Source organism: Papio anubis, chromosome 20 (genome assembly GCF_008728515.1).
Source record: "Papio anubis isolate 15944 chromosome 20, Panubis1.0, whole genome shotgun sequence".
Classification (NCBI taxonomy): domain Eukaryota; kingdom Metazoa; phylum Chordata; class Mammalia; order Primates; family Cercopithecidae; genus Papio; species Papio anubis.
Genome location: NC_044995.1, coordinates 6,109,011 through 6,133,191, shown reverse-complemented (window position 1 = coordinate 6,133,191; position 24,181 = coordinate 6,109,011). Strand labels below are relative to the sequence as shown.

Genomic DNA, 24,181 nt, shown 5'->3' with positions numbered 1-24,181 from the left:
TCCTGACCTCGTGATCCGCCCGTCTCGGCCTCCCAAAGTGCTGGGATTACAGGCTTGAGCCACCGCGCCCGGCCGGGGCTTCTTAAGGGCCAAGGAAAGGTAATATCCAGGCAGAGGGGCCTGAAGATGAACGTGCAGAAAAGTCAGGAGTCTTGTGGGAATGAAGAACAGTAATGTATGGCCAGGATATAGAATGTTGGGGGCAGGAGATGGAAAATGAAGAGGGAGAGGCAGGTGGAGGTTATGGCCTCTAATGTCATGCTGGATTTTCTCTTGAGCATGATGGGAAGTTGGGAAAAAATTGTGGGCAGAGGAGGGACAATATCAGCTCTGGGTACCAGACAGACGCCCCTGTAGACATGGAGGGGAGGCCAGAAGGTCAGGGAGGAACTTGGCAATGCAACAGGTGGGACATGATGAGGCCTGACCTGGAACCAGGAAAGGAGGGAATGAGCCAGACAGATTCAGGGGCAGGAGGAGCAGGACTTGGGGACCCAAGGCTTTTCAGGGTGAGGGGCAAGAAGAAGGTGAGGACAGTGCCCAAGGGTCTGGCTCGATGAACTGGATGGGATGGCAAGGCCATCCCTAATATGGTGGAAGACACTAAGCTCAGATGGAATATGGTTGACGATTGAGGCCCTGAGGGGCAGCCAGGAGCAGGTGAGAACTTGAGTCAGGCTCAGGGGAGAGACCTTGGGTTGGAGATAGGAGTTTTGGATGGAGCATTAAGGAGCACTCAAACTTTGGCAGTGAGGAGGCTTGCCTGGCAAGGGAGTGCAGGGTGGAGCTTCAAGGGATACCCAGATTTACAAGTGAAGGGGAGAAGGCAGAGGAGCAGAAGTCTGCAGTTAGATAGCTGGGGACCTGGAGAGCTTCTGGGGTGCCTAGAATGTCAAGGGAAGAGAAGTTTCTTTTTTTTTTCTTTTGAGACGGAGTCTGGTTCTATCACCCAGGCTGGAATGCAATGGTGTGATCTCAGCTCACTGCAACCTCCGCCCCCTGGGTTCAAGCAGTTCTCCTCCCTAAGCCTCCCGAGTAGCTGGGATTACAGGTGTGCACCACCACACCTGGCTAATTTTGTTGTCTTGTTTTTTGTTTTGTTTTGTTTTGTTTTTGAGATGGAGTCTTGCTCTGTCGCCCAGGCTACAACGCAACAGCGCGATCTCAGCTAACTGAAACCTCCATCTCCCGGGTTCAAGTGATTCTCCTGCCTCGCATCCCAAGTAGCTGGGATTATAGGCACCCACCATCACTCCCGGCTAGCCTGGCTAATTTTTGTATTTTTAGTAGAGCCAGGGTTTTGCCACATTGGTCAGGCTTGTCTCAAACTCCTGACTTCAGGTGATCTGCCCGCCTTGGCCTCCTAAAGTGCTGGGATTACGGGCATGAGCCACTGTGCACCTGGCCAAGGGAAGAGAAGTTTCTAAGAAAGCGCTGGGAGTGGTGGCTCACACCCATAATGTCAGTGTTTTGGGAGGCCGAGGTAGGAGGATTGCTTGAGCCCAGGAGTTTGAGACCAGCTTGGGCAACACAGCGAGACCCATCTCTACAAAAAATCTTGCGAAAATTAGCCAGATGTGGTGGCACATGCCTGTAGTTCCAGCTACTCGGGAGGCTAAGGCAGGAGGTTTCCTTGAGCCCAGGAGTTCAAGGCTGCAGTGAGCTGTGATGTCGCCACTGCACTCCAGCCTGGAAGAGAGAGATGGCTCACACCTGTATTCCCGGCACTTTGGGAGGCTGAGGCAGGCAGATCACGGGGTCAGGAGGCCGAGACCAGCCTGGCCAATATGGTGAAACCCCATCTCTACTAAAGATACAAAAATTAGCCAGACGAGGTGGTGTGAGCCTGTAGTCCCACCTACTTGGGAGGCTGAGGCAGAAGAATTGCTTGAACCCAGGAGGTGAAGGTTGCAGTGAGCTGAGATCATGCCACTGCACTCCAGCCTGTGCAACAGAGTGAGACTCCATCTCAAATAATAATAATAATAATGATAAAAGAAGGACTTGGCCTACCATGTAATGGCCCCCAAAGCTGCTGTCTGAATCTAAGCTGTCACTAAGTTGCGAGCTGCTGGGGTGTTTGTTATGGTTGTAGGGGGAGTGAATATCCCTTTAAACAGCCACTGGGGAGGGGGTTCTGGAACCCCCGGCCTCACAGAGACCCAGCCTCCCTCCCCCCATCTCTCTGGGCTCTGTGTCTAAGGAGCCCTGGGGCGCTGGGTGTGAGTCACTTAGGTGGGCGTGTGTGGATGGGTGTCTGGGGAGGGCACTGAACAGGCTGAAGGGGCATTACACTGTGGGGAGACATCTCTGGGAAGACAGGTTCCTCACAGCAAAGCCTGTGGTGAAGGTCTCAGAGGCCCCTCAGGGGAAGTCTCAGGGTCCCCAGGAAGGGGAACGAGGTGTGAAGGGAGGAGGCTGTGGGTCCTCAGGCATGCTTGTTGAGGGAGGGGGGTCTTCAGGTTCCCAGAAGCAGGGACCTCAGGCAGGAGTACTAGGGGAGGAGTGTGGAGGAAGCGGGCTCCTAAGCTGGGGGCCTCGGGGTAGGAAGGGCCTGGGCCCATCCTGCCCTTGTGGCCCCCGGCTGCAGCCTCAGTGGCATGGGGGTGAAGCGGAGCCTCCAGAGAGGGGGCATTCTGCTCAGCCTCGTGGCCAACGTCCTCATGGTGCTCTCCACGGCCACCAACTACTGGACCCGCCAACAAGAGGGCCACAGTGGCCTGTGGCAGGAATGCAACCACGGCATCTGCTCCAACATCCGCTGCCAGAGTGAGGCTCCGCCCGCCCAGATGGCAGAGGGCACTTCAGACTCCCAGGGCTCGGGACACTGCTGGGCCCATGGCGAGACGCCCACCCCTTCCACCCTGGGCTCAGTTGCAGCTGTCCCACGAACCCCGCCGCTACGAACCCCGCCCCTCGACTTGTGGGCTTGTCCCTGACCCCCTCCCCGTCCCGGTCGCGGCAGTAACCGCAGGTCCTGACGTGACCTCCAAGTCTCCGTCCAAACGCCTGACTCCGGGTCGGGGGAACTCGGCTCCTGCTCACACACCGGGTTGGGGGGAGGAGACAGGAGAGCCGAACCCGTAGCGGCTGGGGCGGCGCCCGCGGGGCTGATGCGCCCGCTCTCCCCAGCCACGCTGGCCGTGACTGCAGCGTGCATGGTGCTGGCGGTGGGTGTCGGCGTGGTGGGCATGGTGATGGGACTGCGGATTCGGTGCCACGAGGGCGAGTCGCTGCGGGGCCAGACCACGAGCGCCTTCCTCTTCCTCGGCGGTGAGACTGCAGCCCGCTCCAGGCCGGCAGGCGGGGCGGGCCTGGGGTGATGGAGGGGCCTGGTCACCAGGGGCGGGATCCGAGGGGAGGGGCTGGAAGAAGCTGAGAGAGGTGGGCGGGGCTCGAGTCACAGTTCAGAGCGGGAGGCGCCGGAAGGGGCCTGGGCCAGAGGCGGGCCGAGAGCCGATAGGTGTGGTCTGATCGAAGGGGGCGGGTCTGTAGGGGCGTGGCCTGGGTGCAGCCCCACCAGGCCCAGCTAGCTCATCCTGCGGCTGTGCGGGGCCCAGGACTGCTGCTGCTGACCGCCTTGATAGGCTACACGGTGAAGAACGCGTGGAAGAACAACGTCTTCTTCTCTTGGTCCTATTTTTCTGGGTGGCTGGCCTTACCCTTCTCAATTCTCGCGGGTAACCTGCACAGCGGGAAGAGGGTGGAGGAGACTGCCCAGAAGACCCTCACCCCAGAGGCTCCCCAGCTGCCCTTCCAGTAAACCCCGGGGACCTCTCAGGGACTCCCCAACACACTAACGACTCCCGCAGACCCAGCAGAGACCCCCTTGGAGCCCCAAACCCCAGTCCCCGGGGCCCGCCAGGCCATCCGCCCCAGGGCCCACCTTCCTTTTCCCGCCCCGCGTCCCCTTCCCCCCAGGCTTCTGCTTTCTGCTGGCAGATATGATCATGCAGAGCACCGACGCCATCAGTGGATTCCCCGTGTGTCTGTGACTGCAGCCTGCCTGGGGCAGAATAAAGGAACGGCTTTTTTTTAGCGCTGCGGCTCCGCGTGCTTTTCTGGGGGTCGTGGGGACGCAGGCACGGAGTTGCATAGAGACTCAGGGAGGACATAAGGACACGAACCTATAGGGAACGTGGAGACGGGGAAACACAGACATGGAGACACAAGTCTCCACGGATTGGGATGGGAACAGGGACATGTGGGGGGGGCGGAGCCAGGATGGGACGTGGGCTTTTGGAGAGGGTGTGGAGGGGCTGTGGGGACGACATGGAGGTGAAGTAGAGACATGGACAGGGGAGGATATGGATATGGAAAGGACAGGGAACACGTGGATGGAGAGAGACCGACACGCGAGGATTCAGAGGCCTGGGAATACGAGTACCGCGACTTGGAGAGGCCGGAAAGAAGTGGGGGATCTGGAGAGGGAGAGCAGATCCGGGGATACCGGGAAGCGTTTATAGGACCAGGAGGATCTGGGAAGCGTTTATAGGACCAGGAGGATCTATAAACTCCGGGCGCGCTTCCCTCCAGTGCACGACCTTTCCCCTAGTTCTCTGCCCTGCCCCGTCGGCCAGGCCTTTCCTTCCCTCTCGGGGTCCGGCTGGCTCCCCAAGATCCGCTTCCCATTGGTTTGCGTTGCTTGCCACACCTCCCTTCCCTCCGGCCTCTCGATTGGTCCTCTGTCGGGGAGGCGGGCTCTGCAGTGGTTGACTGGCTGACCGTGCTGCGCGCAGGCGCAGAGAGGGGCGGGGTGGGGTCGGGTGTCTGGAAGAAGCGACTGAGGGTGCGGGCTGACCCTGTAGGTGGCTGCGGCGGGAAGATGGCGGAGCTGCGCGCGCTCGTAGCTGTCAAGAGGGTCATCGACTACGCCGTGAAGGTGACCGGGCCCCCCTCTCCCACATCCCTGAGTCCCGCAGCCATGTGCTTCCGGGGCCACGAGCGCACACTGGGTGGGGGTCTTCTTGTAACCCCCGACCTCTGCCGCTCTAACCCCTATACGTCAAAGTCACACCTGACGGCAAAAATCAAAAGAGTGAAGTTCTAACATCCGATCCCTCCGGGGTCACGGCCATGTTCTCTTTTCCCTCGTTCTGGATTCACTCTCTTGATAACTGTTCAGAGTGAGTTGCTTTCTCCATTTCTTACCCACTGGAAGAAATCATGGTCCCTGTTTAACGCACGGAGAAACTGAGGCACAGAGAGGTCACCCAGCTAGAGAAGGGCAGAGCCGAGAGTTCTATCCAGGTTCCTCTGACTGCTTTCACCCACTGGGCTGCATTGCTTACCTTTGTACTATTACCCGAAATGTGCTATAGGGAGTCAGACAGGGCCCCGTGGGGCCCCAGAAGCTGCTTGCCACCCTCCATAGCCACAGGGTGAGCCAGGAGGCTCTAGCTAGGGAGAGAGAAGTGTGTTTGCTAGAGGTGAAAGTTCAAGGAGCCAACCTGACTGAGCTGGGGATAGTTCACATTCTCCATGAGAGAGGTGGGGGAGGGCACTCTGAGCGCCTGGCTTGTCCCCAGAGGGAGGCTGGTGTGGACAGAGGTGAATCAGACACGGCCTCTCAGGCCCATTTCTCTCAATGCTTGGCCTGAACTGGACTGAAGATGGTGACTGTCCATCCACATCTGTCCTTCCCATCAGCTTGGGGACTTACTTCTGTGTCCCCAGCATTACCTAGCATGGGGCCTGGCACCCTGGAGGCCTTAGGGTGGGCGAAACCAGGGTCACAAAGTTGACACTGATACTGCCCCTGCCTGCTTAGGGAGTGGGCTGGGGAAGAGGGTACAGGAGCCAGACTTGAGCATGAAAGCGTCAGTGATCATAGCAGCCAGCATTTGGTGGGTATTTACGTGCCAGGCATCCTTCCAAGTCCTTTGTAGAGATTAACCCATTCAGTCCTTTCAGTACCCTTTGTATTATTTATTATTTATTTTTATTTTTTGAGACGGAGTTTTGCTCATTTTGCCCAGGCTGGAGTGCAATGGTGCAATCTCGTCTCACTGCAACCTCCGCCTCTCGGGTTGAAGTGATTCTCCTACCTCAGCCTCCCAAGTAGCTGGGATTACAGGCATGCACAACCACACCCGGCTAATTTTTTGTATTTTTAGTAGAGATGGAGTTTCACCATGTTGGTCAGGCTGGTCTCAAACTCCAGACCTCAGGTGATCCACCCGCCTCGGCCTCCCAAAGTGCTGGGATTATAGGCGTGAGCCACCGTGCCAGCCGACTGTTTGTACTATTAATTCCATTGGATAGATGAGGAAACTGACGCCTGTCAGATCTCCCAGCCAGTAAGTGACAGAGTTACAATCAAAACCCTGGGCAAGTCTGGCTCTAGACTCTGCTCTCCCATCTCCCTCAGTGCCCCCTGTCCTAATGATGCCTCTGACAGCACATGACAGGGATGTCGTCTCCAGCCCTTTTGAGACACATTCCTCTTGGGGTCCTGGGTCCCAACACTTGGTTTCCTCCCTGACTGTTCGTTACTGTCACATCTTTGGACTCCTACAGTCCCCTGGGCATCCTCTATCCCAGCCCTGGCCTTCCCTGCCTGGCATGTCTGGGATTGGATCTGTCTCCCCCATGGTGCAGGCCCACGTTTGACTCAGCTCTGGTCCCAACATCACTCAGCACAGAGCCTGGCACATGGATGTCTCTGGTGTGCTCAGGGAGAGAACAGAGGGGAAGCGTGAAGGCAGTGTTGAATCAGCTCCTGTCCTTTCCAGAGGGTGCTGCCTTCCCCTCCCACAGTGCCCCAGGGCTCCCTGCATTACATCCTGTCTCACTGGATGTGTCTGTTGATGTCCTTTTCAGAACAAATGAGTGATTCAGACCCTGCCAGCTTCCTAAGCACCAGATTAGACCTGGGCAGTGTCCCACCCCCTTTCCCTTCTCCTCCCAAAGCTGTCAGTTCTCCACCCCCGCCCCACCCTTCCTGCCCTATTGTCTCTTGGTCCCATTGTCTCACCTGGACCCTCACCCCTGTCCTCCCTCGCTCCCAGTCTCTCCCCGTCAGAGCCCACCTGTACCCATTCTTAGGGGCCTTTCTGCACCCAGAGCTGACCCTGCTCTCCCCTGCTCCCAGCCTGCCTGGTGGCTCTCCAGTACCCTCAGGACAGGGTCACAGCCCCTCTGCCTGGCATTTGGGATGCTTTGTGGTCCAGCCTCCTCTTCATGGTCTGCTTCAGCTGTCCACTTCCCTCCTTGGACCCTCCCTTACCCTTTGTGCTTCCACCACTGCGACCTACTCCTCTTGTCCTGACAGGCTAGGCCGCGGCTCACCCATTCCATGCCTTCTTCCAGCACCACCCTCCTACCTCTGCTTTCTATCCTTTGTCCTGCCCAACTCCCACTCATGGATTATATCAAAATCTAATGATTCTCGGCCAGGTGCAATGGCTCACACCTCTAATCCCTGTACTTTGCGAGGCTGAGGTGAGTGGATCAGCTGAGGTCAGGAGTTTGAGACCAGCCAGGCCAACATGGTGAAACCCCATCTCTACTAAAAATAAAAAAATTAGCCAGGCGTGGTGGCACGTGTCTGTAATCTCAAACAAACAAATAATAAAACCAATTTAGTGATTCTCTCTGGCATCGCCTCCTCCAGGAAGCCCCTGACCCTACACCCTCAGATTGCCTTGATATATCCCTGGGGGCTTCTGCAGTCCCTAGGTTTGCTTCCATCAGCCCTCGCCAGACTGGATTGGGATCCTCTGTTGACCCCATGTTCCCCACTGCCCTACTCTATCATCCCCAGGTTGGTAGCTCCCTGCAGAGAGGGCCATGTCTGATCCACCTCTGTTCCCAGAATCATACACTCACTCCCTGACCTCTTTCAACTCCCTGTGCAAACATCACCTTCTCTGGGAGGACCTCCCTGTTTGCCTCCTTAAAATCACAGGCCCTGGAGTCCCTGTGTTTTGCTGTGTTTTCCCCTATACTTTGCAACTAGGAAGGGAGAGGAAAGTGTGTTTGCTAGAGATGAAAGTTCAAAGAGCCAACCTAACTGAGTGGAGGGAGTGGCTCACATTCTCCATGAAAGAGGCGGGAGCAGGGGGCACCCTCTGAGAGCCCAGCTTGTCCCCACAGGGAAGCTGGTGTGGACACTTTGTAATCCACAGTGTCATTTACTTATTGATTGCTCTGGTGTCTGTCGCCGCTTCTGGAATTTGCGCCCCAGGTGTGCGGAAGACAGTTGGTTGTGGTCACTGCTTCCTGAGACTGGGTGCACTGCTAGAATAGTTCAGACCTCAGACTCCGAGCCCAGCGCCTGCATCCACTTCCTGCTGTGTGACCTTGAGGAAATTGCCTCACCACTCTGAGCCTCGTTTTTCTACTTTGTACAATGGGGATAATGGTAATATACTTTATTGAGTTGTAACGAAAATTAAATAAGCCCTTGGAGTTTCTTTCTCTGTTTGTTTGTTTGAGATGGAGTCTCGCTCTGTCACCCAGGCTGGAGTGCAGTGGCACAATCTCGGCTAACTGCAGCCTCTGCCTCCTGGGTTCAAGTGATTCCCCTGCCTCAGCCTCCTGAGTAGTAGGGATTACAGGTGCGCGCCACTACACCCGGCTAATTTTTGTATTTTAAGTAGAGACAGGGTTTCGTGATGTTGGTCAGGCTGATCTTGAACTCCTGATGTCAGTTCAGGGCAGATCAGGTGATCTGCCCATCCCGGCCTCCCAAAGTGCAGGGATTACAGGCTGGAGCCACCGCGTCCGGTCTAAATAAGTCCTTGGAACAGTGCCTGGCACACAGTGTTTTGTTTTATTTTTTGAGATGGAGTCTATCTCTGTTGCCCAGGCTGGAGTGCAGTGGCATGATCTCAGCTCACTGGAACCTCCATCTCCCAGGTTCAAGCAATTCTGCCTCAGCCTCTGAGTAGCTGGGATTACGTGTGTGAGCCACCGCACCTGGCTAATTTTTGTATTTTTAGTAGAGTCAAGGTTTTGCTATGTTGGCCAGGCTGGTCTAGACCTCCTGACCTCAGGTAATCTGCCTGCCTCAGCCTCCCAAAGTGCTGGAATTACAGGTGTGAGCCACTGTGACCAGCTGCAATAAGTGTTTTTATTGGCAGTAGTAGTAATGGAGGTTTAGTCATTCATTGATTCAAAACATAACAAATGCTCTGTTCAGAGTGTATTTGTGTGTGTGTGTGAGTGGGTATGTGTGTCTGGCTGCGTGCATGTTTCCGGGTATGTGCGTGAATCCAGCATCCTAATAAGTATTTGGCAACTCAGTAACACCCTGTCCTATCCAGGGGCACATTTTCCAGTAAACTGATGAATCTTAACCTTCAGGGCCTCTTTCAAGACCCCAGGAGAAAGGCTGGGCACGTTGGCTCATGCCTGTAAACTCACACTTTGGGAGGCTGAGGCGGGCGGATCACGAAGTCAGGAGTTTGAGACCATCCTGGCCAACATAGTGAAACCATCTCTACTAAAATACAAAATTAGCTTTGGGTGGCGTGCCTATAGTCCCAGCCCCAGCTACTCAGGGAACTGAGCAGAAAAACTTGAACCAGGGAGAACAGAATTCTGATGAATGCACTCCAGCCCTGAAAGGAGACTCTGTCTCAAAAAAAAAGACCCCAGGAGAGGCTGCGGCAATTTTGTATTTATTATCTGGGATTCATTTTCTTTTTTTTTTTTTTTTTTGAGAGACAGAGTCTCACTCTCACTCTGTCTCCCAGGCTGGAGTGCAGTGGTGCAATCTCAGGTCACTGCAACCTCTGCCTCCCGGGTTCAAGGGATTCTCCTGCCTCAGCCTCCCAAGTAGCTGGGACTACAGGCGTCCACCACCACGCCTGGCTAATTTTTGTATTTTTAGTAGAGATGGGGTTTCACCATATTGGCCAGACTGGTCTCAAACTCCTGAACTTATGATCTGCCCGCCTCGGCCTCCCAAAGTGCTGGGATTACAGGTGTGAGCCACCATGATTACAGGTGTGAGCCACCATGCCCAGCTTTTTTTTTTTTTTTTTAAGACAAGGTCTAGCTCTGTCACCCAGGCTGGAGTGGTGCAATCACAGCTTACTGCAGCCTCGACCCTCCTGGGTTCAAGCCATCCTCCCACCTCAGCCTCCTGAGTAGCTGGGACTACAGGTACACGCCACCACGCCCTGCTAATTTTGTTTTTCAGGAGAGATGGAGTCTCTCTATGTTGCCCAGGCTGGTCTTGAAATCCTGGGCTCCAGTGATCCTCCTTCCTCAGTCTCCTAAGGTGCTAGGATTACAGGCATGAACCATCATTATTTAAAAAACAAACAAACAAGCTATCATTTTTCAGCCCTACCATTGTTTCCTGACTTATGTAATTTAACTAAACTGTTTTTCAAGCTTGAAGTCAACTCAAGCTTAATTGAGAAGATGAGCTAGTTCATTTACTCAGGGTGGGGTGTGTGTGTGTGTGTGTGTGTGTGTGTATCTGGAAAGTTCTTACCCTTTCTCCTCAGGAGTCAGGAGCCTGAGAATGAGGAGGTTAGGGCTGGGAGTTCTGCCAGAGCAAGAGCAAGAGCAAGATGGGGCTTGAGGCCCTTCTGAAGCCTCCCTGACACACAGCAAAAAGCTTGGGGCCTCTTACTGCTGGGTGGGTGAGGTTCTTTTCTGTCTTAAAGGAGCAATTCCTACATTGTATTTTATTTATTTATTTATTTATTTATTAAGAAAAAAGGGCCAGGCACTGCGGCTCACACCTGTAATTCCAGCACTTGGGAGGCTGAGGCAGGCGGATCACTTTAGGCCAGGAGTTCGAGACCAACCTGGGAAACATGGATAAACCCTTTCTTTACAAAAAGTAAAAAAAAAAAAAAAATTAGCCCGGCATGGTGGTGCCCACCTGTAGTCCCAGCTACTGGGGAGGCTGAAGAGGGAGGATCGCCTGAGCCTGGGAGGCGGAGGTTGCAGTGAGCCAAGGTGGCACCACTGTACTCCAGCCTGGGCAACAAGAGAGACGAAAAGAACAGTTCTTTATCTTTCCTCTCCTCCTCTAGCTCCTCCTCCTCTTTCTCCTTTTTCTTTTTTTTTTTCCTTTTCTTTTCTTTTCTTTTCTTTTTTTTTTTTTTTTTTTTGAGATGAGGTCTTGCTCTGTCACCCAGGCTAGAGTGTAGTGGCATGATCACGGCTCACTGCACCCTTGATCTCCTGGGCTCAGGTGATCCTCCCACCTCAGCCTCCTGAGTAGCTGGGACTACAGGTGTGTGCCACCACACCTGGCTGCTTTTTGTTGTTGTTGTTGTTTGTTTGTTTGTTTGTTTTGAGATGGAGTCTTGCTCTGTTGCCCAGGCTGGAGTGCTGTGGCGTAATCTTGGCTCATTACAACCTCCACCTCCGGGGTTGCAATTCTTTCTGCCCCAGCCTCCTGAGTAGCTGCAATTCCAGGCGTGCACTACCATGCACGGCTAATTTTTCATTTTATATTTATTTTTAGTAGAGATGGGGTTTTGCCATGTTGGCCAGGCTGATCTCGAACTCCTGACCTCAGATGATCCGCCCGCCTTGGCCTCCCAAAGTGCTGGGATTACAGGCATGAGCCACCACGCCCAGCTGTTTTTGTTTTTTTGTTGTTGTTGTTGTTTGTAGAACCTGTTGCTCAGGCTAGTATCCAACTCCTGGGCACAAAGGATCCTCCCACCTTGGCCTCCCAAAGTTCCAGGATTACAGACATCAGCCACTGCGCCAGGTCTCCATCCTCCATCTTTTAATGTTACCCTCTCCATGAGGCACAGCCAGAGTGGGAAACCCCTTATGGGTCCCACCTTGTCATCTCGGATTCTGTCCTGCCTGTGGGAGGAACAGTTAGACCCACAGCCTCAGAGAAAAAGGGACAGGGAAATAGCAAGAGCGTCCCAGTGTCCTCACCGGGCCCAGCTGCCACCCGAGATCTGCTCTGGCTAAGCCCTGGGTGGCGGCCACATGGGAGAAGAGAAAGAGGGCAGGCCCCGGGCCAAATGGGCAGCTCCCTACAGCTCCTTAGCAAGGCTTCTCTGGATGTCCCTGGAGGCTTTTTAAACATTTGTGCCCCAAACCAAACTCACCATCTTCCCAGCTCAGGCTGATGTACAGACTGGAAGCCCTTCTTTGGTGTCATCTTCCCATCGCGCACCATGGCCTGTCAGTTGCACCTCCAGAGACCTCTTGCATCTGTCTCTGTTGTCATGGCTGTCTGACCCAGTGTCACCTCTCACTTTGGTGACAAATAGCCACCTAGCTGTCTTGTCACTGCCTCTCATCTTTTTCCAGTTTTCTCCACCAAGAATCCAGAATGACTTTATAAAAACTCAGGTTGGGCCGGGTGCGGTGACTCACGCCTGTAATCCCCTGCCTTTGGGAGGCTGAGGTGGGTGGATCACTGGAGGTCGGGAGTTTGAGACCAGCCTGACCAACATAGTGAAACCCTATCTCTATTAAAAATACAAAAAATTAGCCGGGCGTGGTGGTGGGCGCCTGTAATCCCAGCTACTCCGGAGGCTGAGGCAGGAGCATGGCTTGAACTGGGGAGGCGGAGGTTGCAATGAGCCAAGATCACGCCATTGCACTCTAGCCTGGATGACAGAGCAAGACTCCATCTCAAAAAAAAAAAAAAGAGGATTGTGGTAGGCCAAGAAATAGCCCTCTAAAACAGCCAGGTTTCAATCCCTGGTACCTGAGAAGGGAAAATCACTTAGAAACAGGGTCTTTGCAGGCTGGCCGCAGTGGCAGGCTGCCTTTGGGAGGCCGAGGAGGGCTGATCACCTGAGGTCAGGAGTTTGAGACCTGGCCAACATGGTGAAACCCTGTCTCTACTAAAAATACAAAAATTAGCCGGGTGTGGTGACGCATGCTTATAATCCCAGCTACTTGGGAGGCTGAGGCATGCGAATTGCTTGAACCCGGGAGGCAGAGGTTGCAGTGAGCCGAGATTTCACCACTGTACTCCAGCCTGGGTGACAGAGCGAGAGCCCATCTGGAAGAAAAAAATAGAAACAGGGTCTTTGCAGATGTGATTAAATTAAGCATCTTGAGATGGGGGCATTATCCTGGATTATTTAGGTGGGCTCTAAATGCCATCTCAAGAGTCCTTATGAGAGAGAGACAGAGGGAGACTAGACACACAGAGAGAGGAGAAGGCCTCATGAAGACAGAGCTGAGGATGCTGGCACTGAAGATAAAGCGATGCAGCCACAAGCCAGAGGGTGTCAGAGCAGAAGCTGGAGGAGGCAAGAAACGTGCTCTCCCCAGGGCCTGCAGACCCCTTGGTCTCACCCTGGTGAAACTGACTTTGGATTTCTGGCCTCCAGAGCTGTAAGATTCTAAGCCACCAAGTATGTGGTGATTTGTTATGGCAGCCGAGAGAAACTAATAGGAAGGTGGTTAGTGGTTCACGCTACACCCTGGTCCACACCGGAAGCCTCTCTCCCTGGCACATGATGGTGCCCCCAGGATCCAGCTTAGTTCCAGGCACACAGTAGGGCCCAGGAGAGACAAAAACGATGTGCAGAAGCAAATGGGTGGGGTTTGCCACCCACCTCTCTTACCTCCCTTGTCTGTTTAGCAAAGAGGTCTTTGGTGCTGGTGTTTTCCAAATCAGGTTGTGACCATGTGTGATCATGACATCCAGGCAAAGGGCTGGCATTTTTCTGAAAAAGTGAAGAAAATGTCAGGGTATGGAGTGTGTGTAGCCAGGGTAAGTATTGGTCACTGACCCTTACACTGCAGTGGCATCTGTGAAACAGGTCAGGGTCACCGGTCACATTGTCTAAGGTGTTATCCGAGCTCGTTTCACAACCAAGAGAATTAAAGAGCATAGACCACCCAAAGGGTGAGGTTGGAGCGAAAGTTTAATAAGCAAAAGAAGAAAGCTCTCCGCAGAGGAGAGAGGAGCCCAAGCGTGTTGCCATTTTTACAGTTGATTCCAAAAGCTTTTATAAGAAACTCCTCTCATCTCTGTAGCTGTTTGAGTATCTTATCTGTAAAGCTAGCTGCATAACTCTGTGTAGTTGTGGGTATGTCCTTTTGCAAGCACAAAGCTCTGCTTCTCTTGTTTGTGTAACCCTGGGTTTGTTTTAGGTAAGCTCCGCCCCTCTTTGTGCAAGTTCCCACGGAGACCACAAGGTACATGCCTGAAAAGGGGAGGGAACTTTTCCTGGGAGCCTGTCAATCACACAGAGAACAAACGGCTTCTGTGCTGGACCTGCCTGCTTGTCTGTGCACGTGCAGCCTGAGTTTTCCTCTGGCTGCTCTATTGTTGCCGGTAGCTGTGATTTTTCAGGCAGGCTGCTTCTCTGAGGACCCGCCTTAACTGTCTACCTAACTGATTTTTCCTTTTCTTCTCCTCTTTTGTATTTCTGTGTCAGTGTGTTACGTATTTATATACACTTGGAGATATGGTAAAATGCACCGCTCACTGTGGGTTCCCATAAATTCTGTAAATTTGAGAAACACTCTTTCAGGCCTGAGAGGAGCAGTGACACAGTAGGGATGATCAAGTCAGATGTCCCTGGTACCCAGGAATGACTGGATGAGAGAAGGAGACAGGGTGACCTGCCCCTGCCTACAAGCTCTAACCCAGCTCTGTCCCTGAAGCTGTGTGACCCCGGACAAGGCCCTGCCCCTTTCCAGGCTGTTGTTGTCCTCATCCAGCCTGGGACAGGGTTGGCGCTGAGGCCCCCACCTTCTTGCCTGTTTCCTCCTGACCCCGCCCCCTCCCCTCCTGCTGAGCAGATCCGAGTGAAACCTGACAGGACCGGTGTGGTCACAGATGGCGTGAAGCACTCCATGAACCCCTTCTGTGAGATCGCAGTGGAGGAGGCTGTGCGGCTCAAGGAGAAGAAGCTGGTGAAGGAGGTCATCGCCGTCAGCTGTGGGCCTGCACAGTGCCAGGTCCTCAGTCTTGGGGAGGGGGCTGGACTTCTGGGTCTGAGGGAGGAGGGACTGGGACCTGGACTCTGGGTCTGAGGGAGGATGGGCTGATAGCCTGGTTTCCTGGGTCTGAGGAAGGAGGGGATGGGGGCCTGGACTCCTGGGTCTGAGGGAGGAGGGGCTGGGGGCCAGACTCCTGGGTTGCCCTGAGGATAGCCAAGTCAAGCCCCTCTGTCCTCGGCAGGAGACCATTCGTACAGCCCTGGCTATGGGTGCAGACCGAGGTATCCACGTGGAGGTGCCCCCAGCAGAAGCAGAACGCTTGGGTCCCCTGCAGGTGGCTCGGGTCCTAGCCAAGCTGGCAGAGAAGGAGAAGGTGGACCTGGTGCTGCTGGGCAAGCAGGTAACTGTGGTCAGCCCTCCCTGTGCCCGCTTGCTCATCCCTGCTTGGGAGGAGGGTGGTGATATGGGGTGAGACAGCAGGTGGCCAGACCCAGGACATTCAGCCACTCCAGGCTGAGCAGCTTGTCTCTTTGCTGACCCTCCTGACAGAGAGTTTGAGCAGGGAGGACAGAGTCCCTCTGAGTGTTAGAAAGATCCTCTTGGGCCAGGTACAGTGGCTCATGCCTGTAATCGCAGCACTTTGGGAGGCTGAGGCGGGCAGATCACTTGAGGTTGGGAGTTTGAGATTAGCATGGCCAACACGGTGAAACCCCATCTCTTCTAAAAATAAAAAAATTAGCCAGGTGTGGTGGCGTGCACCTGTAATCCCAGCTACTTGGGAGGCTGAGGCATGAGAATCGCTTGAACTTGGGAGGTGGAGGTTGCAGTGAGCCAAGATCACACCACTGCACTCCAGGCACCACTGCACTCCTGCCTGGGAGCAGAGCGAGACTCTGTCTCAAAAAAAAAAGAAAGAAAAAAAAAGAAGAAAGATCCTTTTGGTTGAGTTTAGAGGCTGGGAGGCTGAGGTGATGGTCACGTGGGGAGAAGGAGGCCTTGGCCAAAGGTGTCGGGACAGCAGAGACATGATGTGGCAGGAGAGACTGGGCTTAGCATGGGGAGGGAGGGCAGGGAGGAGGCAAGGACAGTGCCTGGGTCTGCCTTGGTAACACAGGTGGGAAACCCAGGAAGAACAGGAGGTTAGAGGAGGATCCTACACGGGGAGTGTGAGGACTCCAGGAGACATTGATGCAGATTCAGGAGACAGTCCTGGGCTTGAAACAGAGACTTGAGAATTTTGGAGGGCACTGCAGGTGGCTCGGGTCCTGGCTAAGCTGGCAGAGAAGGAGAAGGTGGACCTGGTGCTGCTGGGCAAGCAGGTAGCTGTGGTCCGCTCTCCCTGTGCCCCCTTGCTCATCCCTGCTCGGGAGGAGGGTGGTGGAGATGTGGGGTGAGACAGCAGGTGGTCAGGAAGCTATGGGAGGTCTATGAGCAGAAGAGGGGTGGGATCAGCACTAGGTGCGGAAAAAGCCTCCCTGGGCTTCGAGAATGGACTGGAAGGGGAGATTGGAGGCCAGGAGTTAGGGAAGGAGGTTAGGGCTGGGTGAGGACCGGACCAGAACCTTCCCTGCCACACTGGTGCTCCCCACTGAGACAGGTACATGGGACTCATCTGTTTCCCCAGGAGACCCTGGGGCACCACCTCTCCTCAGGGGTAGCTCATCTCATTTGAGGACAAACCTCATGGCCTCAACCAGGGGAAGGACAGAAGAGGGACGTCAGAAGAACCACAGGCACATGGGAGTGAGAAGAGGCAGGGAATTAGGGATGGAGGCTGAGAAGGAAGACCAAAGATGGCAAGGTATGTCAAGCAGGGCACGGAGACAGCAGAGCACAGCAGGCTCAGGTAGAGCTGGGGCCCCCGGAGAGAGATGGAGATCCCAGGGCCAGGTCAGTTCTGGGACAAAGAGGAGGCTGGTGGGTCCAGATAGGTCATCGGGTGTCCTGCCCAGCCCTGAGAAAGTCCGAAGAAAACAAAGAGAGATTACCAACAGCAGGGGCATCAGAGTACAGATCAACCAACTGTGGCAGAAGGGCCTACCTGGAGAACGGGCCAAAAAGGCAGGGCCTACGTGGGGCTGCAGAGGCCGAGGTGTTGGAAGCGTGGCTTTAGCAGTCCCCTGCATTTGCTGGTGGTTCTCAGACTCTGATGTCCTGCCTGTCCTGGGCCAGGGACAGTTCCTGGGGCCAGGACCTCCAGCTGGGGAAATGCCGGATGAACTGGTCAGGATGCTGTTTGTTCTAGGAAACAGATTCACAACTCAAACTGGCTTAAGCCAGAAAGTGAATTTATTAGCTCATGTAAATCAGGGGCTTCAGGCACAGCTTGATCCAGGGTCACACATGAGCTGTAGGCTCCCCTCTACCTTGGCTTCACTGTCTGCATCTCCAAGCTCAGATCCCACCGGCCCAGTGACCCCAGCAGAAAGAAAGGAGCCTCTTTCCCAAGGGCTCCAGCAAACTCCCAGGGCTTACTCTTCTTTGGTGCAGCTTGAGTCATGTGCCCCTCCCTGAACCAATCACTGGGGTTGGGGCTAGAATGTCCTCGCTGGCCCAGATCCTCTTCATGCAGCTGCCCAGGGTCCACATAGGGTGGGATTCCTGAGAGGCTTTATTCAGAGGGCAGAGACTTGGCGACAGGAATGCCAGGTGGCCCCACATGTCCCTGGACAAGTGGCTGCTTATCTCTGGGCCCAAGTGAGGGGATTGTTCTAGACCAAAAATCAGTGAACTATGGTCCATAGCGACCTCCGATTTGTAAATAAAGCTATATTGGAACATCACCACATACATTCATGTACATATTATTTATGGCTGCCTGTGCACTACAACAGCAGAGCTGAGTCACTGTGACAGAGACTGTATGACCTGCAAAGCCTAAAATATTTACTACATTTTGCCAACCCGGCTGGGTACGGTGGCTCGTGCCTGTAATCCCAACACTTTGGGGGATCATCTGAGGTCAGGAGTTCAAGACCAGCCTGGCCAACGTGTTGAAATCTCGTTTCTACTAAAAATACAAAAATTAGCTGGGCGTGGTGGTGGGCGCCTATAATCCCAGCTACTCAGAAGGCTAAGGCAGGAGAATTGCTTGAACCTGAGAGGCAGAGGTTGCAGTGAGCCAAGATTGCACCATTGCACTCCAGCCTGGATGACAGAGCAAGACTCCATCTCAAAAAGAAAAAAAAGAAAGAAAAAGTTTGCCAAGCCCTGTTCTAGACAGAGGCCCGAATGGTCCACGAGCTCCATTGATTGTCATACAGTCTTCTCTCTCTCCCCAATCAGGCCATCGATGATGACTGTAACCAGACAGGGCAGATGACAGCTGGATTTCTCGACTGGCCACAGGTGAGGCTGGAGCGGGGAGCACCTGCCGAGGGCCAGGCCCTCATCCCTCAAACTTCATTTCTGCCTCAGGGCCTTTGCATTCGCTGTTCTTTCCTCCTGGAACACTGCTCCCTCAGATGGCCTCATGGCTTTCTTATTCCCCTCCTTGAGATCTCTGCTGAGGTATCACCTCTTCAAAGGGGACTTTCTTGCCATCCTACATGAAATACTCATGCCCACCCCCTCAACTCCAGGTTCCCCAATCCCCATCTATGCCAGTCCAATATAAATGCAGGCTGGGGCCAGGCGTGGTGACTCAGCGCCTGTAATCCCAGCACTTTGAGAGGCCGAGGCAGGCGGATCACTTGAGGTCAGGAGGAGTTTCAGACCAGCATGGTCAACATGTTGAAACCCCATCTCTACTAAAAATTTAAAAATTAGCTGGGTGTGGTGGCGTGTGCCTGTAGTCCCAGCTACTCAGGGGGCTGAAGGAGGAGAACTGCTTGAACTCGGGAGGCAGAGGTTGCAGGGAGGCAAGATCACACCCCACTGCACGCCAGCCTGGCAACAGAGGGAGGCTCCGACTCAAAAAAAAAAAAAATGCAGGCTGGGCACAGTGGCTCACACCTATAGTCGCAGCACTTTGGGAGGCCAAGGTGGGAGGATTACTTGAACCCAGGGGTTCGAGACCAGCCTTGGCAACACAGTGGGACCCCATCTCTACCAAGAAAGAAAAGTTAGCCGGGTGTGGTGGCACATGCCTGTAGTCCCAGCCACGCAGGAGGCCGAGGTGGGAGGATCCCTTGAGCCCAGGAGGTCAAGACTGCAGTAAGTTGGGATCATGCCACTTCACTCCAGCCTGGGTGAAAGAGGGAAACCCTGTCTCAAAAAAAAAAAAAGAAAGAAAGGCGCATAGACAAATTTAAAATTTTTCACAGCTACATAAAAAAGTAAAAAGAAACAGATAAAATTATATTTTATTTCACCCCATTATATCTAAAATATTATCATTTTAACATGTAATCAACATAGAAAATATTGAGATACATATGCTTTACCAGCAGTGGGGTTATGTCCTGATAAACCCATCATAAATTGAAAATATTATAACTCAAATAATGCATTTAATAAACTTAATCTACCAAACATCATCGCCTACCTTAAACATGTCACAACACTTATGTTAGCCTACAGTGGGGTAAAATAATCTAACATAAAGCCTATTTTATAATAAAGTGCTAAATATCCCATGTAATTTATCAAACACTGTACTGGAACTAAAAAAACAGAATGGTTGTATCGGGTACTGGCAGTGTGGTTTCCACTGAATGCTTACCACTGTCACACCTTCGGAAAACTGAAAAATCTTAATTCAAACCACCATAAGCCAGGGACCATCTGTATTTTATGTTTTTTGGATTTTCTTTGTACTAAATCTTCAAAATTCAGCATGCATTTTATATTTACAGCACATCTCAATTCAGGTGCTAAATTTCTATGAGAAACACATTCCTAAAGATGACAGTTGAAGTAGATTTACACACCCAAGTTGTTCAAAACAAAAAGTTTTCCAGTAACTGCATTTCCAGTAGCTGCATTGGGTATCTGTGTTTTTGTTTTGTTTTGTTTTGTTTTGTTTTGTTTTTTTGAGACGGAGTCTCGCTCTGTCGCCCAGGCTGGAGTGCAGTGGCCGGATCTCAGCTGACTGCAAGCTCCGCCTCCTGGGTTCACGCCATTCTCCTGCCTCAGCCTCCGGAGAAGCTGGGACTACAGGCGCCGCCACCTCGCCCGGCTAGTTTTTTTTTTTTGTATTTTTTAGTAGAGACGGGGTTTCACCGTGTTAGCCAGGATGGTCTCGATCTCCTGACCTCGTGATCCGCCCGTCTCGGCCTCCCAAAGTGCTGGGATTACAGGCTTGAGCCACCACGCCCGGCCTGTTTTGTTTTTTTAAAAAACAGCCTTATTGAGTTATTGACCTACAGTAAACTGCACATATCTAAGTTGCACAATTTGTGAAGTTTGCTTTTCTTAAACACTTTTATTTAGATAGAGATGGGGGTCTCACTATGTTGCCCAAGCTGGTTTTGAACTCCTGGGCTCAAGCAATCTGCTCACCTCAGCCCTCCAAAACTTGATAAGTTTTGATATGTGTTACATCCATGAAATCATCACCACAATCATGGTAACGTATCTTGAATTCTCAGTATTTATTTTTTTATATTTTTTTGAGGTGGAGTCTTGTTTTGTCCCCAGGCTGGAGTGCAGTGGCGCGATCTCGGCTCACTGTAGCCTCCGCCTCCTGAATTTAAGTGATTTTCCTGCCTCAGCCTCGCAAGCAGATCGAATTACAAGCATGCATCACCATGCCTGGATAATTTTTGTATTTTCAGTAGTGACAGGGTTTCACCGTGATGGCCAGGCTGGTCTCGAACTCCTCAAGCGATCCACTCGCCTTGGCCCCTCAAAGCTCTGAAATTACGGGCATAAGCCACTGCGCCTGGCCAAATTATCAGTGTTTAAATTTAAATAAAATTTAAAAATTCATTCCTCAGCTGCACTGGCCACATTTCAAGTGCTGGGCAGCCACACGCGGCCCGTGGCTACTGGATGGGACAGCACATTCAAAACCATGATCCTGTTTTATCTTCAAAGCATTTATCACTATCTGACCAGCTTCTCCAACATTGCGCCCTTCTTGCTCTCATATCATGTGTCTTATTTTCTTCTTATTCCTTCTGATCTGAAATGATCTCATTTGTGTGTGTGTGTGTTTCCCTGGTGACTGGTTGTCTTCCCTGGCAGAATATGAGCCCACCCCAGCTGGTGCTTCACTGGTCATGTTCACAGTGTATCTCCAGGGACAGGTTCATAAGGGCACTAGGAGGAAGTTCTGAACGAAGAGATGTGATGTTCACACTAAGACCTGAAAGATGTTAGTAAGTGGACAGGGAGAAAGGTCGTTAGACAAAGAGGAGTGTAGGTGGCATCAGTTACCAGGGGAGGAAATGTTGATTCAGGACTGAGAGGCAAAGGGACCTGGCCAGAGGATGGGGTCCTAGAAGGTGGTTTAAGGACCGGTGTGGACACACACAGTTCTGTTGTCGGTCCAGTGGAGGGGCCTCACGGGGGGCTGTTGGGAGTCAGATTGTCAGCTTTTGGATTTACCAGCTGTGGGTGGCAGTGGGCACGTAACTCAGCATCTCGCTGCCTCAGTTTTCCTCATCTGTAAAGTGGGGATAATAACATTTACCTCATAAAGTTCCTACGAGGATTCGATGATTGACCCATCAGTTGCTTAGCACAGGGCCCAGCACTCAGTACATGTTCACTGTCAGGAAGACAGGGAGGCCTCACTGGCAGCATCAGGATGTAGGACATCAGGACATACACCGTGGCTCTCAGGAAAAGGAAAGACACGCTCTCCCAGGTGTACAGGATCGATTCTAAACCTCATGGGACCCTGCATTGTTCGCTCCCTCCTTCATTCACTTGTTTGTGCATGTACTCAGTAGTGTCATAAGCAGACTGCTCGGATCGGACCTGAATTAGCCTCACCCACTCTTCTCCTACACTGTCCCTCCCCAGGGCACATTCGCCTCCCAGGTGACGCTGGAGGGGGACAAGTTGAAAGTGGAGCGGGAGATCGACGGGGGCCTGGAGACCCTGCGCCTGAAGCTGCCAGCTGTGGTGACAGCTGACCTGAGGCTCAACGAGCCCCGTTATGCCACGCTGCCCAACATCATGGTGAGCCCCTGGCCAGCAGGCACTGAGGGCCTGGGATTGGCAAGCACATTGCCAGCCCAGTGCCCCCTGGTGGTCGCATCGGAGGAGGGAAGGATCCAAGGGAGGTCTCGTACGCTCACCTGGAGTTTGGCTGATAGAGAGGGTTTGCTGGGTCATCTCTGCCAATGCTGAGAGTTCACGGGGGCTGCTTTGGCTAGCAGGGAGGGCTTGCTGGTATCTAGGCCAGTAGGAAGGCTTCGCTGGGTAGCAGACATTGTTCCCTTTGTCATTTCAGCCAGTGGAACAAGTTCACTGGGTCATCTTGGTTCATTAGGGAGGGTCCCCTTGGTAATTTTTGCCAATGCGAAGTTATCGTGTAGATCATCTTGGCTAACTAGGAAGGGTGCATGGGGTCTCTTGGCTAACAGGTAGAGTTCACTAATCATCATGGCCAGTAGGAGGGGTTCGCTGGGTCATCTTGGCCAATATTAACAGTTTAGTGAGTCATCTCAGACAATGGAGAATATTCAGTGGGTCATTTCAACCAACAGGGAGAGTTCATTGGATCATCTCAGCCAATGGGGAAGGTTCAATGAGTCATTTCAGCCATTACAGAGTGTTCACTACCACATCTCAGCCTATTGGGAGGGTTCATTGCATCATCTCAGCCTATAGGGAGGATTCAGCACGTCATCTCAGCCTACAGGGAGGGCTCAGGGCATCGTCTCAGCCTATAGGGAGGGCTCAGGGCATCGTCTCAGCCTATAGGGAGGGCTCAGGGCATCGTCTCAGCCTATAGGGAGGGCTCACCGCATCGTCTCAGCCTATAGGGAGGGCTCAGTGCATCGTCTCAGCCTATTGGGAGGGTTCAGCGCATCGTCTCAGCCTATAGGGAGGGTTCAGCGCATCGTCTCAGCCTATAGGGAGGGCTCAGCGCATCGTCTCAGCCTATAGGGAGGGCTCAGTGCATCGTCTCAGCCTATAGGGAGGGCTCAGTGCATCGTCTCAGCCTATTGGGAGGGCTCAGGGTATCATCCCAGCCTATTGGGAGCCTTCAGCATGTCATCTCAACCAAAAGTCCAGAGTCATTACTACCAAAAGGATGGGTTTGCCAGTCTGTTGCAGCCCGTGAAGGGCTTCCTGAATTGGTTACCTAAAGGAGGACTGCTGCAATAGTTGGGCCTCCCAGGGCCTCCAAGCCAGCAGGAGTTTTCCACACCAGGTGTGGCCCTGTGAGAAGTTTTGTGTGTCCTGGCCAGTCGGTGGGTCCAGAGGGTTCAGCCCATGGGACTGGTCTGCAGGCATGGCACCCACGGGAAGGAGGTGGCAGGAGGGTGGCAGGGGTTCCACAGCCCTGTGAACAGTGACTTCCCATGTGCAGAAAGCCAAGAAGAAGAAGATCGAGGTGATCAAGCCTGGGGACCTGGGCGTGGACCTGACCTCCAAGCTCTCTGTGATCAGCGTGGAGGACCCGCCCCAGCGCACGGCTGGCGTCAAGGTGGAAACCACTGAGGACCTAGTGGCCAAGCTGAAGGAGATCGGGCGGATTTGAGCCCCTCCCAGAGATGGCAATAAAACTGACTCTCAACGTCTATCTCTGTTAACTCATTTCCTAGAGACCCATTATTTGGTTCATTCAACATTTACTTGAGTCTTTTGTGTGCCAGGCCCTGTGGATCCAGTCCCTGCCCACGAGGAGCCTCTGTAATGATGCAGGGGACAATGAGGACAAAGGCAGCTGTAATTCGGGGTGAAGTATGCTAGACGTGGAGGCACATTGGGCCCCTAGGAACCCAACTGGGGGACCTGACCTGGCCCAGCCCATGGGTCAGAGATTTCCCAGGGAGATGACTGCCACGTTGAGTGTTGGAACACAAATATCAGTGAGTTGGGTGAGAAGGGCTTTTATCCACAATGTTTGCAGAACACTCAGGACACTCATTCTCTCTTGTGTCCCCAGTCTCAGCAGGGACACAGGAGAGAATGAGGCCAGAAGCTGTGGTTCTGGTGTGAGACAGAGACAAGCCACAGAGAATCGAAACTTAGTGTGGCGATGAACAGCCTGGGTCTAGAGTCAGATTAATTTTTTTTCAATTATATTTTTTTGAGACAGAGTCTTGCTCTGTTGCCCAGGCTTGCACCATCACACCTGGCTAATTTTTGTATTTTTAGTAGAGACGGGGTTTCACCATGTTGTCTAGACTGGTCTTGAACTCCTGACCTCAAGTGATCCGCCCATCTCAGCCTCCCAAAGTGCTGTGATTACAAGCGTGAGCCACAG

At 53.0% G+C, this 24,181-nt stretch overlaps 2 protein-coding genes across 6 annotated transcripts; both read left to right on the top strand.

Moving 5' to 3' along the window:
- Window positions 1-1,906: 1,906 nt before the first annotated feature.
- CLDND2 (claudin domain containing 2) lies at window positions 1,907-4,040 on the top strand. 4 transcript variants are annotated; one of them, XM_009195101.4, is made up of 5 exons: window positions 1,907-2,235; window positions 2,591-2,769; window positions 3,133-3,273; window positions 3,561-3,680; window positions 3,943-4,040. In XM_009195101.4, exons 2-5 carry the CDS (start codon window positions 2,601-2,603, stop codon window positions 3,993-3,995), a joined length of 483 nt encoding a protein of 160 aa, XP_009193365.1. In that variant the 5' UTR covers window positions 1,907-2,235; window positions 2,591-2,600; the 3' UTR covers window positions 3,996-4,040. The 4 variants fall into 4 exon arrangements, with proteins under 4 accessions (XP_009193365.1, XP_009193363.1, XP_009193362.1 ...); XM_009195100.4 differs by having other exon boundaries at window positions 1,913-2,235; window positions 3,922-4,040; XM_009195099.4 differs by lacking the exon at window positions 3,943-4,040 and having other exon boundaries at window positions 1,909-2,222; window positions 3,561-3,913.
- Window positions 4,041-4,740: 700 nt separating this feature from the next.
- ETFB (electron transfer flavoprotein subunit beta) lies at window positions 4,741-23,494 on the top strand. 2 transcript variants are annotated; one of them, XM_003915999.3, is made up of 6 exons: window positions 4,741-4,882; window positions 14,710-14,868; window positions 15,092-15,250; window positions 18,136-18,198; window positions 21,763-21,921; window positions 23,282-23,494. In XM_003915999.3, the coding sequence occupies exons 1-6, from the start codon at window positions 4,826-4,828 to the stop codon at window positions 23,450-23,452; spliced, it is 768 nt and encodes a 255-aa protein (XP_003916048.1). In that variant the 5' UTR covers window positions 4,741-4,825; the 3' UTR covers window positions 23,453-23,494. The 2 variants fall into 2 exon arrangements, with proteins under 2 accessions (XP_003916048.1, XP_009193361.1); XM_009195097.4 differs by lacking the exon at window positions 4,741-4,882 and adding an exon at window positions 4,955-5,126.
- The last annotated feature ends 687 nt before the right edge of the window (window positions 23,495-24,181 follow it).